Source organism: Phacochoerus africanus, chromosome 10 (assembly GCF_016906955.1).
Source record: "Phacochoerus africanus isolate WHEZ1 chromosome 10, ROS_Pafr_v1, whole genome shotgun sequence".
Classification (NCBI taxonomy): domain Eukaryota; kingdom Metazoa; phylum Chordata; class Mammalia; order Artiodactyla; family Suidae; genus Phacochoerus; species Phacochoerus africanus.
Genome location: NC_062553.1, coordinates 43655442 through 43673886, shown reverse-complemented (window position 1 = coordinate 43673886; position 18445 = coordinate 43655442). Strand labels below are relative to the sequence as shown.

General features: G+C 38.8%; 1 protein-coding gene across 2 annotated transcripts in view; it reads left to right on the top strand.

The window, feature by feature from the left end:
- Window positions 1-18445, top strand: part of KLHL2 (kelch like family member 2) — a 124701-nt gene that overhangs the window by 68183 nt on the left and 38073 nt on the right. For both annotated transcript variants that reach the window (XM_047798218.1, XM_047798219.1), the window contains exon 5: window positions 12153-12315. In XM_047798218.1, the coding sequence (XP_047654174.1) occupies window positions 12153-12315 (163 nt within the window). The remainder of the gene's footprint in view (window positions 1-12152; window positions 12316-18445) is intronic.

Genomic DNA, 18445 nt, shown 5'->3' with positions numbered 1-18445 from the left:
TCCCCATTAACTATTCTATGATACCTAGTGAACAATGGTGATTGGATAAAGACTCTCCCATTTTTATCAACATTACAGATTTTGGAGTAAGGAAGAAATATTTGTTGGTAGAATAGTAATCCCTTGCTAAAGGATGTCTCAAATTGAAATTTTTTTTCCTCCATTAAAAAATTTCTGGTTTTCCCTACATGTTTAAATGAAAGTTTAATCCAATCCTATATTCATAATGGTTTGAAAGATTATTTGTACATAGACCTAATGATTGACACAAAAAGGAGGCAATAAATATGAACTATTTTGACAAGTCTATATGGCAGTTAATTTGGTGATGGTCTGCAGTTGTGAATATATCCACACAGTACCTTTGAAAAGTCGGAGGTGTCCTTCATCCCCTGTTCTTCATCCCCTATTCAGAGTCTGAGAGACATATCTTACTTCTTTGAGTTAACTGATAATCTTGTTCCCTTAAATGTGCTTGTTTTTATTTTAGTTTTTTAAAAATATTTTTGAGGCCTACTGATGGCTCTTGTTAGTCCTTCTTTTCTTCTCTCGACAGTGGTTAGATGCCTCAGTCTCACAACCTTGATCTAACCAGCTTAAATTCCGGTTTTGGAAGGTGGATGTGGAGTCATTGATGGTCAGTTCCTTAGTTATGAAATTCTAAATTTGTAGAAAGGAAGAATCTTTGAGGATCTGATGGAGATACAGAAGGGAATGTTGACCCCTAGGAGTAAAATACATGCTCGGTATGTTAAGAGACCAGCAATCATGTTTTTTGATTTGTACTGATTTTAGACAGGAGGAAGTAGAGGAGAGAAGATTAAAGTGGATTAATTCAGATAAATAGTAGGAGAAATAGAATAAAATACTCTTCTGGAAAAAGATTTGATTTTATAATGCTGCTATATTACTGCAAATATTTTAGAAATATTTTTTCAACCATTATTGTTCTTTTTTGTCATTGATTATAGTATTTTATTATGTGAGTGTAACGTATTTATTTGTCATATTTAAATCTTGAGTTGTTTCTGTTTTTTTTCCCTTCTCTTTTTTTTTTTTTCTTTTTTCAGCCGCACGTGCAGCATATGAAGTTCCCAGGCCAGGGGGGTTGAATTGTAGCTGCAGCTACAGCCTACACTACAGCCACCCCAGATTCAAGTTTCATTTGCCATCAAGACCATAGCTTGTGGCACTGCCATATCTTTAACCCACTGAGCGAGGCCAGGGATCGAACCCACATCCTCACAGAGACAACATCAGGTCCTTAACCCACTGAGCCACAGTGGGAACTCCTCCCTGCTCTTTTAAGTAATGCTAGGATAGAGTTCATGGATGTAGCCTATTTCATTATTTGAACTGTTTTCTCTAGATAGATTCCCAGAACATACTTTCAGGGTCAAAGGCTTTAAACTTTTATATTTTTTGGTGGATCTTGAAGAATGTTGCCTGTTTCCTTTCTGAGAGAACTGTCTAGTTTCCAGTGACAGCAAAAATATGCTACGGTCCAGGGCTTACTATACCTTGACCTGAATGTATGATAATTTTTATCAATAGTCATAAAATACTCTCATTTTAATTTATATTTATTTGGTGACTAGTGAAGTATTTTCCAGTTTTGTATGTCATGTTTGTTCTTTTCCAAATTGTCCCTGGTTTTATCTTTTACTTCTGGAATATTTGCTGCAAAAAGAAGGCAACTTTATGCTGCTTGTGAATCATCTGGCATAGAACATCATTTTGTGAGGAAGAAAGGAAGTCTGGGCGTTTCATTGTAGTGGGATTGAATGTTCAAACTAAGAAAAAAGACCTTGAATTTCAGCTAATATTGCTACTCTGGTCTTGTGTGTTGAATGGTTGACGAACTTATTTAATTTTTTCAATAACTCAGTACGGTAGGTGCTATCCTCATGATACATTTGAGTCACTGTTGACTGAGTTGGAGATATTTTTAAATTACTTAATTTTATTACATTTATAGTTATACAATGATCATCACAGCCCAATATTACAGCGTTTCCATCCCAAACCCTCAGCCCATCCCTCCACCCCTCAACCTATCTCCTTTGGAAATCATAAGTTTTTCACAGTCTGTGAGTCAGTATCTGTTCTGCAAAGAAGTTCATTGTATCCTGTATTGATTAATTGATTGATTGTCTTTTTAGGCCCGTACCAGCAGCATATGGAGGTTCCCAGACTAGGGGTCAAACCAGAGCTATAGCTTCTGGCCTTCACCACAGCCACAGCAATGCGGGATCCAGGCTGCATCTGCAACCTACACCACAGTTCATGGCAATGCCGGATCCTTAACCCAGCGAGCAAGGCCAGGGATCAGACCTGCGTCCTCATGGATGCTAGTCAGATTTGTTTCCGCTGAACCACGATGGAACTCCTGTCCTTTTTTTAAATTCCATGTAAGTTATAACATATGATGTTGGTGTCTCACTCTCTGATTAACTTCACTTAGCGTAATAATTTCTAGGTCTATCCATGTTGCTGCAAATGCCATTATTTCATTCCTTTTTATGGTTTTCTCTGGATAGATGCCCAGGAATGGGATTGCTGGATGCTGGGAAAACTGGACAGCCACATGTAAAAGACTGAAATTAGAACACTTCCTAACACCATATACAAAAATAAACTCAAAATTGATTAAAGACCTAAATATAAGACCGGATAGATACTATAAAACTCTTAGAGGAAAACGTAGGCCAAACACTCTCCAACATGAACCATAGCAATGTCTTCTCAGATCTACCTCCTAGAGTAATGACAATAAAACCAAAAATAAACAAATGGGACTTAATTAAACTTAAAAGTTTCTGCACAGCAGAGGAAACCCTAAACAAAACAAAAAGACAACCCACAGAATGGGAGAAAATATTTGCAAGTGAAGTGACTGACAAGTGGTTAATCTCCAAAATTTATAAACACCTCCTGCAGCTCAATACCAAAAAAACAACCCCATCAAAAAAATGGGCAGAAGATCTCCAAAGAACATACAGATGGCCAAAAAACACATGAAAAGATGTTCAGCATCACTAATCATTAGAGAAATGCAAATCAAAACCACTCTGAGTTACCACCTTACACCAGCCAAAATGGCCATCATCAAAAAGTCTGTGAACAATAAATGATGGAGAGGGTGTGAAGAGGGAACCCTATTACACTGTTGGTGGGAATGTAACTTGGTGCAAACACTGTGGAAAACAGTATAGAGATTCCTCAGAAAACTGAAAATAGAGTGACCATTTGATCCAGCAATCCCACTCCTGGACATCTATCCAGAGTTGGAGATTTTAGAGAAATCTTGGGTTAAAAATAATGGAAGAAACAGCTGTAAAAAAGGGTGGTATGGGGGAGGTATGCCTGAAGGCCATACACCCCCATTTTCTTCTTTCCATGACACCTTTACCTTTCCCCTGCATTTATATATCATTGGAAATGACATCAGTTACAGATGTATTCTGCTTAAAAGCCTTTCTTAAAACTTTAAATACTTCTGGAATGGATTTGTCCTGGATAAGTGTTGTGTTATTAATTATTAATATGAATTAATAAGATGGGTTTTTTTGGGCGGTTGAACTTGCAGTACATGGAAATTCCTAGGCTAGTGGTCAAATCGGAGCTGCAGCTGTGGGCCTATGCCATAACCACACCAGTTCCAAGCCACATCTGCAACCTACACTGTGTGACGCTGGATCCTGTAACCCACTGAGCAAGGCCAGGTATCAAACCTGAATCCTCATGGATCCTAGTCAGGTTCTTAACCTGATAAGCCACAAATGGAACTCCCGAGATAGCTTTCCTTTTGAGCCTGCTGGCAGTAGCTAGCTTGAGGGGTGGAGCTTGAGTTGGAGTGTGTTGGAAGGAGGAGGGGAGTAGATGTATTTAGATGGTGAATCACTTAGCCGGAAAGGCAGATCTGGGTGGAGAATCACAGCTGGGTGCACAGCAGAGAGAGGGCAGGATGCCAGTTACAAACACTTCCTATGTCAAAATTCTGTCTCCGGTCAGGCCTGCATCCCAGAAAGAGGAAGGAAACTCTCTTCTTCCTTCCCTGTACCCACTGCCCCCTGAAGTTAAGCAGTCAAGTAGTATTATCGTGTTCATTGCTTTTGTGGCTTATTAATATTTTTAATACCATCTCTATGAGTAAATGTGCAGTGGGTGTCATGCAGCCAGTTGAAAAAATAAACTGTGGAACATGATTTATTTATAAATTGGGGACTTAAATGTAGATTGGTTTTTTAAAAATTTATTTATTTTGGCCGTGCCCATGGCACACAGAAGTTCCCAGGCCAGGGATCAAACCTGTGCCACAGCAGTGTTTCGAGCCACTGCAGTGACAATGCTGGCCCCTTAGCCACTGGGCCACCAGGGAACTCCCAAATGTAGATTTTAGAAGATGTGTGCTAATGAAAGTTACAGGTTAAGTTTCATAATGAGACATTTTTAGTCTTAACAATGTATAGCTACTTTAAGTTTGGGGGTTATTTCTACCCTCCGCTCATGCCCTTTGGACAGCTGTTTCCTTGTTTGTTTTTATGTCATTCCTGGCACTTTAAATAAACAAGCGCTTCTGATACAAATATAAAATGGCTGGTAAATGAATAAAAATCTGCTTTTTAGGTGTACACTGACTGTAATATTAACAGTGACTGAACTGTAAGCGTCGTCTTTGCATGTTTTCCTAGACATCTGGAATTCTTACGTCTATGGAATAATCAGATCTCTTGGTAGTGTCTTCTAATAAACACACTGCTAGTGGTTCAGGATTTAAAAGATTTACGGAGTTCCCATCGTGGCGCAGTGGTTAACGAATCCGACTAGGAACCATGAGGTTGCGGGTTCGGTCCCTGCCCTTGCTCAGTGGGGTAAGGATCTGGCGTTGCCGTGAGCTGTGGTGTAGGTCGCAGACGAGGCTCGGATCCCACGTTGCTCTGGCTCTGGCGTAGGCTGGTGGCTACAGCTCCGATTAGACCCCTAGCCTGGGAAACTCCATATGCCGCGGAAGCCGTCCAAGAAATGGCAAAAAGACAATAAATAAATAAAAATAAAAGATTTACTACATAAATTGTTTCCCCCTGTGGAGTAAGTGCCCAAGCTGAAAATAAACTACAGATCCTGATAGCCAAGCAGAAGGAGTGTACTTGTCTAAACGAAACATCTTCTGTGTAATTTGGCTTGTCAGACAACATGAAATAGGATGAAAGCATCTTCCTTTAAAATGTGCAGCTGGTTAAGAGTGTCTTTGGGTGCTCGTTGTTTGGCTTGGGTGTCTTCCATGTCTAGTGTTCTGCTTGTCTTCAGGAATCAGGAGCAGCTTTCCCCCCACCTCTTTGCTCATTGCAGAAAATATCTCCACAGTACAAAATGTTTAGGCTTTATTTGTCTCCATATTTTGGAAATCAACATATCTAAATGAAGTTTATTTTTTTCTGTTTAACAGGATGATAGCCTTTGAAATTATTTAATCAGATGGTATGTTCTTTTAGTTCATGTTTCTCTGAGCACTTAAGATATTGCTATTCACATTAACAAGATGGATAATGAGTAGAACCTATGCAGTGTTCTATGAAGCACTGGCTTTATGACAAAGGCCTTTCAGCCTCACAGTGTTCAGGGGACAGGCTACACTGAGGCAGTCCCTGGTGAGTGGTGGGTGGTAGTCATTAAATAAACAGCTGCCTTTACCATTGCTATATTGGCTAGAATTCTAGAGGTCCAGGATGTCTATCTGTCTGTCTTTCTGTTTTTCTTTCTTTTTGTTGGGAGGGTAGGGGATACCTGTAGCATATGGCAGCTCGCATGCTAGGGATCAAATTGGAGCTGTAGCTGCCAGCCTACACCACAGACACAACAATGCCAGGTCCAAGTCACATCTGTGACCTACACCACAGCTCACGGCAATGCCAGATCCTTAATCCACTGAGCAAGGCCAGGGATTGAACCTGGGTCCTCATGGATACTAGTCGGGTTTATTTCTGCTGAGTCACGATGGGAACTCCCCAGGAGTCGTTTCTTTACTTGTTTCTCCCCGACTTTTGCTTTCTTATTATTATTTTTTTTTGTAAATGTAGTTGAATAGCAATATTGTGTTTATTTCTGCTCTATAGCAAAGTGATTCAGTTCTGTGTATATATACATTCTTTTTCATATTCTTTTCTGTTAATTTATCACAGGCTATTGAATATAGTTCCCTGAGCTATGCAGTAGGACCTTGTTGTCTATCCATTCTATATATACTAGTTTATCTCTGCTAATTCCAAACTTCATCTCCTTCGCTCCGCACCCCCACCCCATTGGCAACCACAAATCTGTTCTCTGTCACCGTGAGTCAGTGTCTGTTTTGTAGGATGTTCATTTGTGTCGTATTTTATTTTTTAATTTTTTAGTTTTATTTATTTATTTTTTATTTTTTATTTTTTGTCTTTTTGCCTTTTCTAGGGTCGTTCTCACAGCATATGGACATATGGAGTTCCCAGGCTAGGGGTCTAATCAGACCTACACCACAGCCACAGCAACGTGGGATCTGAGCCGCATCTGCGACCTACACCACAGCTCATGGCAACGTCAGATCCTTAGCCCACTGAGCAAGGGCAGGGATCGAACCCGCAACCTTGTGGTTCCTAGTCGGATTTGTTAACCACTGCACCACGACAAGAATTCCTTTGTGTCGTATTTTAGATTCCACATATAAGTGATATCACATGGTATTTGTCTTTCTCTTTCTGACTTGTACACAAGCCTCATTTCCCCTGTACTTCCAGATTGTGCAGCTGTGGGTCCTTAGTGCACCCTGCAGTAGGCAGCTAGTGAGAGGTACGGTGGGCATTGGGATAAGGCACTACGACGGTACATCTTTACAAAGGTAATCAAGTCCCACCTGGACTTGGTTGCTGCAGTTGTGGCTTGAGCAAGAGGTAGGACAGAGAGGATTTGCAATACCACACAAGTGTCCCACATACCTTTTAGAAATAGAATTTGTATTCTTGGGTCAAAGCACATCAAAAACTGTATCTCTTTTATTTATTTATTTATTTATTTGCTATTTTAGGGCTGCACCCACAGCATATGGAGGTTCCCAGGCTAAGGGTCAATTCGGAGCTACAGCCACCAGCCTACACCACAGCCACAGCAATGCGGGATCCAAGCCACGTCTGCGACCTACACCACAGCTCATGGCAATGCCGGATCCTTAACCCACTGAGCGAGGCCAGAAATCGAACCCACATCCTCATGGATCCTAGTCAGGTTCATTAACCACTGAGCCGTGAAGGGAACTCCAAAAATAGTATCCCTTTTAAAAAACAATACCGGAATAACAAATTAATTTATATCCAGGTTGATTTATTTATTAGGCATCTGCATATTCTGCCACTCCTGAGGATACAGTGGGGTAAAACCAATGTGACTCTACCAACTTACAGTGTATGTTCTTTTGCTTTTGCAGGAAGAGAGAGAGAGTAAATGTGGAGGCAAATATGTAAGATTGACTCTGACAGCACTAATTGTAACAGAGCAAATGAAGCAGAGTGATGCTGTTAGTAGTGAACTGAAGGGACTGAGACTTTGGTGAGAGCACCAGAGTGAGTGGAGAGACTCAGGCTTGATGGAGTAGTGCTAATGGGGAGGCACGTAGGGAGGAGGTGGCAGAAAGGAGAAGTGAGCGCCGGCCCCATGACACACTGCCTACTTTATATTTTTTGTGCCTGAGAGAGATGGTTTGGCTTTTGGAATATGGCCTTCCCTCAATATATACACTGTATAAGAATTAATTACTTTTAGATTCTTAGAATATATCATTAGCATGCAGAATATATTGCAAATATAATTGCTTTTTCTTTGATGATTTAGAATACACTTCAGGATCTTAGAGTGCCTGGGTTTTTTTTTTTAAATCAATTTCAGGGTTAATACTAGTGAAGCATATGGAAAATTAAGCAAATGAAAAGTTTCCATGACATTATAGTGCTTTGTGGCTGGAGGTTTATTGTATCAATATACTTCCACTTCATGTAAGAAGCAGCACTTACATCTTGAGAGCTCAGAAAACTTAGTTTAAAAAACATAAACTTATTCTTCAGACCTCTTAATTTCAATGCCCAGATATTTTTGTGACATGAATAGCACATTAAGAAACCATCTCTTTACAATATAGGTGTTTCCCACATCTGTTACTAACTGTACAGGTAAAAAATAAGACATGGGATTATGACAGCCCCAGATTAAAAAGAACATTCTTCCTTTTCAGTGATATGTAAAAACCACAGAAATCATAATGATAATCAGATATTGATTAAAAGGGTAGAGTACTAAATCTGATCTCCCAAATCAGTGCCATCTTCATGATTTGCTATATTCTGTAGTTAATGTTTTAAAGTATTAAATACTTAATGTTTTTCTCTGTATGACTCTATTTTTGCTTACATGAGTTTACTTAAAAATTTATATTATTGAAATAAATAGACAGAACTTTAAAAACATATTCCTGACTATTAACATGAGAATGCTTATCTGTACCCTCTAAAAGTGTAATACCCACTTTGGTTAATAGCAGTCTCCTAGCAGACTCGACCTGTCCCATCCAAGTGTCTGACCTTCTGCAAGTTACCAGCTTCTCCCAGCCTCTGAATTCATTGTGTCTAATGGGGTGATGACCAGTTGTTGCCTGCCAAGTGCTTAGCACTGTGCTTGACATAGTAATCAGTAGATGGAAGCAACTGCAGGAATGCATTGTCGGGATGATTGTCGTCTTTATTGCTTTTGCTGACAACAGAGCAATACTGCAGATTTGGAAATTAGATAAGTACCTCCTTTCTGCCTCTATAGATAGGGCTCCAGGTAGTGGAAAGAACGGTAGCCCAAAAGGTTAGCGAATTTGATTATATCCTTAGCTCTCTACTAGGCTGTGTAACTTGGTCAGATCTTTTGGCCTCTGTAGGATTTGGTTTCTTCGTCAGGCAAATTAGAAGGTTTGATTTTGCTTGATCCCAAGACATCCAGCTCATAGACTGCCATTTTGGTTCTGATTGTAGAATATGGTACATCTGAAGTGTGGACCATATTTTGTTTGATTGGGTTTTTTAGCTTTTTTACTCTAATAAACACAGGTAATCTGAACAGTTGGTATGACCCCATTTATTTTTTCATCATGAGTGATTGATGGTCAGCAGGGGTCATGTTAGTAATCCTGGGCCAATTATTAATTGTCTTTGAAGTATGTATATAATTAGTTAGTAATTATGAGCTATTGAACTTTAGCCCTAGTAAGATTGTCATAAAACTGAAGATTTTGAAGGATTTTACTGATAAAAGGAAAATATAAAATTCTTTCTATAAATTTTACTAACATTTAAGGTGTATTTAATTGCTAAATAAGGATGGAACCACTTGACTTATTATTGCTATCAATAAAATAATTTTTGTGAATTTTAGCCACATAGCCTACATTTGAAATAAACTTTTTATCCCTGGCCTACGTGATATGTATCCTTTCCAGATCTGAGATCCTATAATTTTCTGAATTTCGGTCTCCTGATGAGGTAGATCTAGACTTTGTAGTGATGAAGTTGAAATCAAGGAAGCAAAATAAAATTTTTTGGAAGTTTGTTACAGCTGCTTCTTTAGTTGTTTCTGTATGTAAATGTCGATGTGTGTGTATATGTTAGGGTGGTATGAGCCGATCGTTGATTTTTTTTCACTTGAGAATATATCTCAGAAATTGTCCCATTGATATAATCTCCTTATTGTTTTGAATAGCTGTACAGTGTTCCATCAAATGGATGATTATCAGGGTTTAACCGGTCTGCTTATGGTGGACAGTTAGGCCTTTTTCTAATTGCTGCTATTACCCACAATAACGCTCTAATGAATGTCTTGTGCATGTGAGATTTGTGCATATGTTAGTATACCTATAGGTTAAATTACTGGGTTGGAGGATATTTGCATTTGCAATTTTGGATGTATGCATTTGTAAATAGACAAATTGTTCTTCATGGAGGTTGAACCAGGGTATCCACCAACCAGCAATGAGTGGGTGAGCCTGCATCTACTTGACCTCTCCCCGCCTCCTCCGCAGAGGATCCCTGTCTTCATTACCAAGCAATTTGAATGCTATTATACTACTCTAGCTGTCTTTGGAAAAATGCTAATTAGATGGGTGAGCCTTACTATTTGTGCAAATTTCACAGAGATTGAATCTTACGCCAAAGACCACTTTGTTAACTCTTGTGTATTTGCTGAATTAAATGGCTTCACAGTTAAGCATCTTAGAATGTACTCTACATTACTTCAGAGCACAATTATACCAGTGTAGAAAAACTCCAATTTGAAAATTATCAGCAACTAAAGCCTTCCATGGAGATTCATTCCTATAAGATAATGAAACACTGTACATATTATATAAAAGATTTGGCTATAAACAGAATTATTTGCACTGTCTTTTTTTTTTTTTTTTTGTCTTTTCAGGGCCACGGCTGCAGCACACGGAAGCTCCCAGGCTAGGGAGCTACAACTTGTGGCGACACTGGATCTGTAACCCACTGAGCAAAGCCAGTGATTGAATACCTGTCCTCATGGATATTAGTCACATTCTTAACCCTCAGAGCCACAACGGGAACTCTGTACTTCATTTTTCTTAAATTCATAAAGAAAAGGCATTATCACAGACTGTTCTGATGTTTTCGTGGAAAACTAGTATTGGTAAAATTGGACTCAAAACACAAAAAGTTGTCCTCTTAGTCTGTGCTTCATGACCATTTGATTGTGTATGTGTGGGTACAGAGCCTTCAGATCTGAGAGTTAAAGCAGTTGTGTTTCCTTTAAGAAAATAGAGTAGTTTATATTACAGAAAAATGCAGATGTACTCTTTCCCTTCCACATTTAGGGCTTAACTATGTACATTGAGGAAAATGGTAAAGGATATTCAAAAGTACTGTTTTATCTTTTTCTCTTTGGGCTGCAGCTTGGTGAAAATCATTTCCTGAAGGAACTTACATCTTATTTATTTTTCATGCTAATATACCAATATGACCTTTTCTAAGATTGACTATTGTTCTGTTGTTCTGATAGTTGAGAGGTTTTTTTCTTTTTGATTTATACAGAAGGACTTGACTACTTTTTTACGAAGTTTTCCAATTTGAATTTCAAATAACATAGCATCATACAAATTAATTTAGAAGGAAAAATGTTTCCATCATTGACTTGTTAGAAAAGCAATTGTAATGTTGGATATAGTGTTTATGGTGAAGATACTGGTTAAATCTCAAAGAGTATCCTAATTAATACAAAATCTCTTACACACACTATGATATATGGAATGACTGGCTAGCGAGGACCTGCACAGAGAACTCTACCCAATATTCTGTGATAATCTATATGGGGAAAGAATCTGAAAAATAATCTGAATAGAATAGTTATACATATGTGTACATGTATTACTGAATCACTTTGCTATACTGTAAAAATTATCACAGCATTGTAAATTAACTATACTTCAATAAAATTTTAAAAAAATGAAAAAATCTCTTAGTGTTCTTAAATTAAAAATACAAATTAAAAAGTTATTATTAGGCAATTTTTATGTTTTCCTTTTTAGTACATATATTACATTTCAGAGAAACTGTCTGCTTGTAGTTAGAGACTGTTGAGTTTAAAATTGTTCTAGCCTCCTAAGGAAAGCAGTTTGTGGTGTTTTTCAGACAATGGAAAAACAAGCTGAGGCTTTGTTGTGACATATGTCACTCTGTGCTCACCCCTTCCCCACAAATCACTGAAGCTTTTGTAACTACTGGAACCAAGGGAACAAAACCATTTTCACTGAACCATAGCACCCCCTAGCATCCTAATAATTTATGTTTTTAAAATCCAAAGGAACATTTTGTTTATGCTTTTCAAAAAAAAATCATAATCTAATATGATCTACTATCTCTATATTTTTGTGACTAAGAAGAAACCTTTGAAAGATTCCATAGAAATTATGCGGAATGGAAGGAGACGTCATCCTTTTTGCAAATAATTATTACATTACTTTTCTGTGGCATGCTGGGGTCTGGATGCAAATTTTGAGCTGTGGCTGGACCCCTAACCACAGCGAACAGTGCCACTTTTTCTAGCCAGTTGCCTAACCGTACTTACTTACGTGTTAACAGGTACTTCTCCCGGCAGCTGGTCTGTTACAGTTACAGGATGTGAAGAAGACTTGCTGTGAATTTTTGGAATCTCAGCTTCATCCTGTCAACTGCTTAGGGATCCGAGCTTTTGCTGATATGCACGCATGTACGGATCTCCTCAACAAGGCCAACACCTATGCAGGCAAGTGGACTAGACCTCTGCTGAGTTTGAAAGAGGGAAACTCATATCATACTGAGTTCTGATGTGATTCTGTAGTGATTCCTGGAAAGTTGTGTCAGGTTTCTGGATCTGGACTTTATAAAAATGCGTTTAAATATATAATACTACGTAATTGAAGCATGCTCATAGAATTCCAAATTTTAAAAAAAAAAATTATAGCTGTTATTGGGCCTAAATAATATTTAGCTAGTTTCATGCAAATACTGAATCCCTATCTATTTTTCTTTCAAATTGTCAGATTAATAGACATATGAGAAAGTGTTTACATGTGATAGTCAGTCATTTTATCTCTGTGGCTATTTATACCCTGTGTCCATGAATACAATCTTGTGGCTTTAAAATCTTCAAAGGAGTGAAATCTCGCTGCCTTTGGGTGGGGTAGAAAAGTTGATTGCAAATATAGGCGCCTCTCCTTGCATTAAATAGTGGTTTCCGGGACCTCCTGCTGGCATCTTCTCCCTGTGGTGAACAGAGGGCTGTGGCTATCCATTTGGGGAGAAGAGGTTCTTGTTAAAGATTTGGATGTAGCTGAAGTACAAAAAAGTAACCTATAATTTATTTTGCTCTGAGTATTTAAGAATTTAAAAAATTCATATTAGGGAGTTCCTGTTGTGGCTCAGCAGGTTAAGAACACAACATAGTATCCATAATGATGTGTGTTTGATCCCTGGCTTGCTCAGTGTGTTAAGGATCTGGCATTGCTGCAAGCTGCGGTGTAGACCGCCAGCTACAGCTCCAGTTCAGCCCCTAGCCCAGGAACTTCCATATGCTGTAGGTGAGACCCTAAAAAGCAAAAAATAGTAATAAAAGTTAAAAATTCATATTAAAAGTGATTGGAGTTTCCTTGTGGCACAGCAGGTTAAGGATAAGGCATTGTCAATGCAGTAGCTCCTGTCGCTGCTAGGGTGCAAGTTTTATCCACGGCCCAGGAAAATGGGTGTGGCCAAACATTGCTTATTAGGAAGTTTCTAATTTTTTAAAACCATTTTTCTAGAAGAAAAACCTGGTGGGAGTTATAATCTGCCATCTCTGCCCCATAGCTCTGAGGCCTAGTACGAACAGTTACTTAGAACCTTCCAAGACCAGTGCCCCTTCATAAACTGTAGGACCCCAACTTCTTACAGCCTTCCAGTACAAGAGTCCCTCATCTAAATGTGCTCCACTGTGCTTTCTCTGATGATGAAGGAAGATTTTGGCGCATAGCCACAGGTATGGGGTGTGGGTGTGTGTGTGTGTATGCACGCACGGGCATATATGTGTGCACAGACATCTAACAGGAGAAGGGTGTCTGGAATCCCTATTGCCTTTATCAAAGAAATAGTTGTCCAAGGTGATTAGTTGGGACAAAGAAAAACACGGTGCTATAGTAAAACATGGTCTGTCCAGTAAGTTTGAGCTTTTTAGATTTCTGTGGGGCTGCCTGGTTGGCCACATTATCCTTTATAAAATTGTTTCCGTGGGAAAAGGCGGTCTGAATTCCAGAATGCTTATTTACAGATGAACTTTAGTAACATAACCCTTCTTTAAGTTGGAGAATGCCTATAATATGTAATGATATTCACATAGTCCTTTCGAGTGGGATGAGGTATTTTAAGAAAAACCAAAGACAAATTTGGATTCATTGATGTGTTCTAGTACAACCAATTTGTTCTTCAGCCAAATGGAAAATATTCCTTCTAAATGCATAAAATCCATTGCTAGACATGATGCACCTGTTGTAACTGATTTATATAAGGAAAATCATGGTGGCCCGTTTATTTTTTTGCATAGTTTTTTCTGTATAAGACAATCACTATTTAATATATTTTTCTCGGGCTTCTAGTTGTCTCATGGTACTCAGTAAATGTAACTAAATCTTAAAGAGATGGAAGAGGGGCTGGGAAGAGAAGAAATAAAGCAGAATTGATGCGAAAGATGTCCATAGGTAGTTCACATGATACACTAGAACTCTTAGTTTTACTCATGTCAGAACCAGCTCATTTACTGTTTTTAGGAGAGAATTAGATTTTATTATTTCTTTCTCATATTGATAATATTAAATTTATTGTCAAATACTACAAAATGTCAACAATTTTCCACCAGAATTAGAATACCTCTGTGTCTTAGTTTACAGAGTCTTCTTTCTTCTTAATTATGCCGAGAATTTTTTGTGGAAAATTTGTCACTTTGAACAGAATTACAAAGAAAATTGGCTTTTCATTTTTAATGCAGTATATTTTATTTATTTACTTTTTAGGGCTGCAGGTATGACATATGGAAGTTCCCAGGCTAGGGTCGAATTGGAGCTACAGCTGCTGGCCTACAACACAGCCATAGCAACACCAGATCCGAGCCACATCTGCAACCTACACCACAGCTCACAGCAATGCCGGATCCTTAACCCACTGAGCGAGGCCAAGAATTGAACCTGCGACCTTATGGATACTAGTTGGGTTTGTTACCACTGAGCCACAACAGGAACTCCCAATGCAGTACATTTTAAATCAGAATCTTGTTTTTAAAGATGTACTGCTTTTATACCATACATCTGAATCTTAAAATTGCTAACGTTTATGTGATGTAGGTGACCACTCTGGCTCAGATACTATCCCTGGCCTAGGGAATTTCCCTATGCCACGGGTGCAGCTAAAAAAGAAAAAAAATTGCTCAAGTTTCTTAAGTTTATAAGTAACATTTTATAGCATCTTTCATTGTGAAAAGTTGCAACATATATAAAAAGAGAATAGTACTCATCCCCCAACTTCAAGAATTGTCAATTCATGGATAATCTTGTTTCACCTATCCCCTCTTAACATCTCCCTCTTCTGTTATTATTTTTTATGTGTAAACTGTTTAGTGAAGTCTAATGAATATATAAAAAGTATGCACATCCTGAGTCTACAGCTTGATGAATTTTTGTATCCTCTTGTATTATTTTGAAGCAATTCAGTTATATTATTTCAGCTACATATTTCATCTTTATAATTTTAAATATAAAATATTACAGTGACCAACTTCATATAATCAAGCTATTTCCATAATTTTGTTGTATTGATAATTAGTTGCAACAAACTTTCTAAAATAATCCAATATAAAATTAAACTAAAATAGCTCTTCTTCATAGTGAAAACATCAGATTGTTGTTTATAACTCAAGGAAACAGGAGAGTTCCCATTGTGTCTCAGTGGTGACGAACCCAACTAGTATCTGTGAGGACACAGGTTTGATCCCTGGTGGGTTAAGGATCCTTTGTTGCCATGAGCTGTGTTGTAGGTCACAGACATGTCTTAGATCTGGTGTTGCTGTGGCTGTGGTGTAGCCTGACAACTGCAGCTCCAATTTGATCCCTAGTCTGGAAACTTGGGAATTTATATATGCTGTGGGTGTGGCCCTAAAAGACAGGGAAAAAAAAAAACGAAACAAAAACCCGAAAAAACAAAAACCTAAGGAAACAGGAGGAGGGGGGCTAACTTAAGGAAACTAACTTAAGCTAACTTAAGGAAATAGAAGGTGGGGAGTCAAATTGCTTGTCAGTCCCTCCCTCCTTTATTTTTACATTTCAAGCACTGCATGTGTTTGGAAGCCCTACCTAAACTCCCAAGTTACTTTCAAGTTCAAGTTAGAGCATGTGAATAGACCTAGTAGAGTAAAAGTGTTCCCAGAACAGTGGCAGTAGAGGAAGTAAATATCTTACTTTTCCCCCCTGTCCTAGGTAGTAGGCTAAGTAGGGTCTGTGACAGGCCTGTCTAGGCAAGGAAGAAGGAAAGGAAGAAATAAGGAACAATATACATACACAGGGACATGGGACATAGGTACAGGGAAGGAAGCGGAAGAAGAGGGGCTGAGGAGGGGAGAGAATGGAAAGGGAAGAAAGTTGCATAACCTCTGATCTAACTGTGAATGCGCTTCAGAGACTAGAGCACTCCTTATCCTCTAAAAATTCACCAGAAATTCTAGGCATAAGATCTGCTTTTTTCCTTTCTCTTACTGACTAGAAATGAGCTCTTTAGGATTAGTGTAATGAAAGAATTAAGATGTTCCATGGAAATCTCTTCTGTGAACTCATGTTTATTTTTCATAATATCAACATCTTCAGAAAAAGTAAAAATGTGGGAAGCCAAGTGGGGATGGTAGGTCTGAGCAAGGGGGCACAGAGTCCATGCTGCCCATTCTGGTGCCCCCACCTGTGGCTTCAGTCACAGCCCATCCCCCAGCCCACGAGGCTTCTCTTGGGTTTGTCGTGAGCAGCCTCAAACTGTGGACAGCCGAGGGCCACCAGTCCAGCCAGGTACAATGACCCGTGTATTGAGGGCTGGTGTTCTGCACTGTAGTCAGCCTTTGTTATTCTCTGGAATGATTATTTTCTTAGCTAAAAAGCTGTATGAAATTATTTTTGTGTTATACAGAAAAATGAAAATGTTCACACCTACTCCAAGTATACAGACTTGTTTGGAGAAGGCTGTTTTGTGGACTCTATTTCTTAGGTGTTTTGAGTGGTGTCCATACTATACTCACTTCCCAAATCATTAAGGCCTTTGTCTTGAGCATTTTTGCTGGACCGAAAATTGGATATAAAAACTGAACTTAGCAATTTAGATGCGTTTTTATAATCCAAGTTGAAGATTTTTCTGGACATTAGATTTTAATTTTAACTGGAAATGTGAATTTTATTTAACCTTCCTTGTTGATAAACAAAAGTTGCCAGTGGTTGGATTGTAAGAATTTCCAACAGATTTTAAGTTTCAGATTCTTAGTGATTCCTACATTTCATCACTCCCCACACTGAAAATTTGAGAAACTACTTAATATGGGTTCTAACTGACCTTTGGGGAAATTCTTAATATCATTTTCAAGCCTGTATGCTAGCTGAAGCTCTGGGCTTGGTAAACTCCTGGCATTCCTCAGTAACAGGCTGCCTATGAAGAAGTCCTCTTCTCCAGTCGCTGACATGCTTTCTGTTTATTTCCCATTCTCTTCTTGCTCTGAACCCTATTGGTTTATACATCCTCATCCTGTCCAGTCACCCCATCCTTCCCTGCTTTTAGCCTTTCCAGTATGTTTGCACAGTGATCAAACATTTTCATATGCCCAGCTGATTTCACGTGTGTCCCCTCTCCCTTTGTCTTTAATTAAACTTTGCCTTTTCCCTTACTTGCATGTTGAGGACAAACTTTTTTAAGGGACACTTCTCCTGACTCACCCGGGAGGTGGGTAGAAGGATTGACTTCCAGGCTGTTCTGCCCTGGCTGCCTGTCGGTCTTAAGCATTCTCTCTGCAGCCCATTCTCTCTCTAGGCCTCTAGGCATTTGTCTGACACTTAGATTGCCTTTTCCCTCTGTGCTTTGTTTCTCTTGCCATCAGCAACTTCAAAATCTATACTGTTGGCTCCCTTGAGACTCCTTCTTCCTACATCCTTGTGACCACTATCTTCCCTCCGTAAACCCATTTGCTACCTTAGAACACAACTGCTGAACCTTGTTGGTATTTGGAACTGTTAAGGTTCACCCTTTGTACTGACCAATATTCCTGCCTTTGTGTGCTCCTATACTTCCTTGTAAATCTGTGCTGTCTGGTCCCAGTTCTCCCAGTCATCTCTTGGCTGCCTAGGTTAAACCCAGTGATAAATCCTTACAAAACCATTCTCTTTCTGCGCTCGGTATTGCCCAAACTGCTGTGGGTGATTATAGGCTCAATATGAATTAACCCCTGCTTACAAGGAGCTTATAGACCAATAATAACCCACTCAACCGAGACTTAGTATATCGAGATTATGCTTTATTCTCTGAAAGCTGGTTCCATAACATTTTCTTCTGCGTTCAGTTTACCCACCCTTCTATAATTTTAGCTAGAAATCACTGCTTGGGGTAAACATCTGTCAAAATAAAATAAGCTCATGATTTTGAAAGCTGACCTCCTGAAAGAAACTGGAGACAGTAGTTTTAATAGTGGTATCACCAACCTTGACTTTGTGGTGTGCATACTGAAGAATATATGCTGATTATTCAAGTGTCTATTGTGATGTTAATTTACTGATATGGAAGATCTTGTGGAGAACAATGAAAGTATTTGATGTACACCACTTCTTGATTGAATTCATGCTGACTTAACTGAC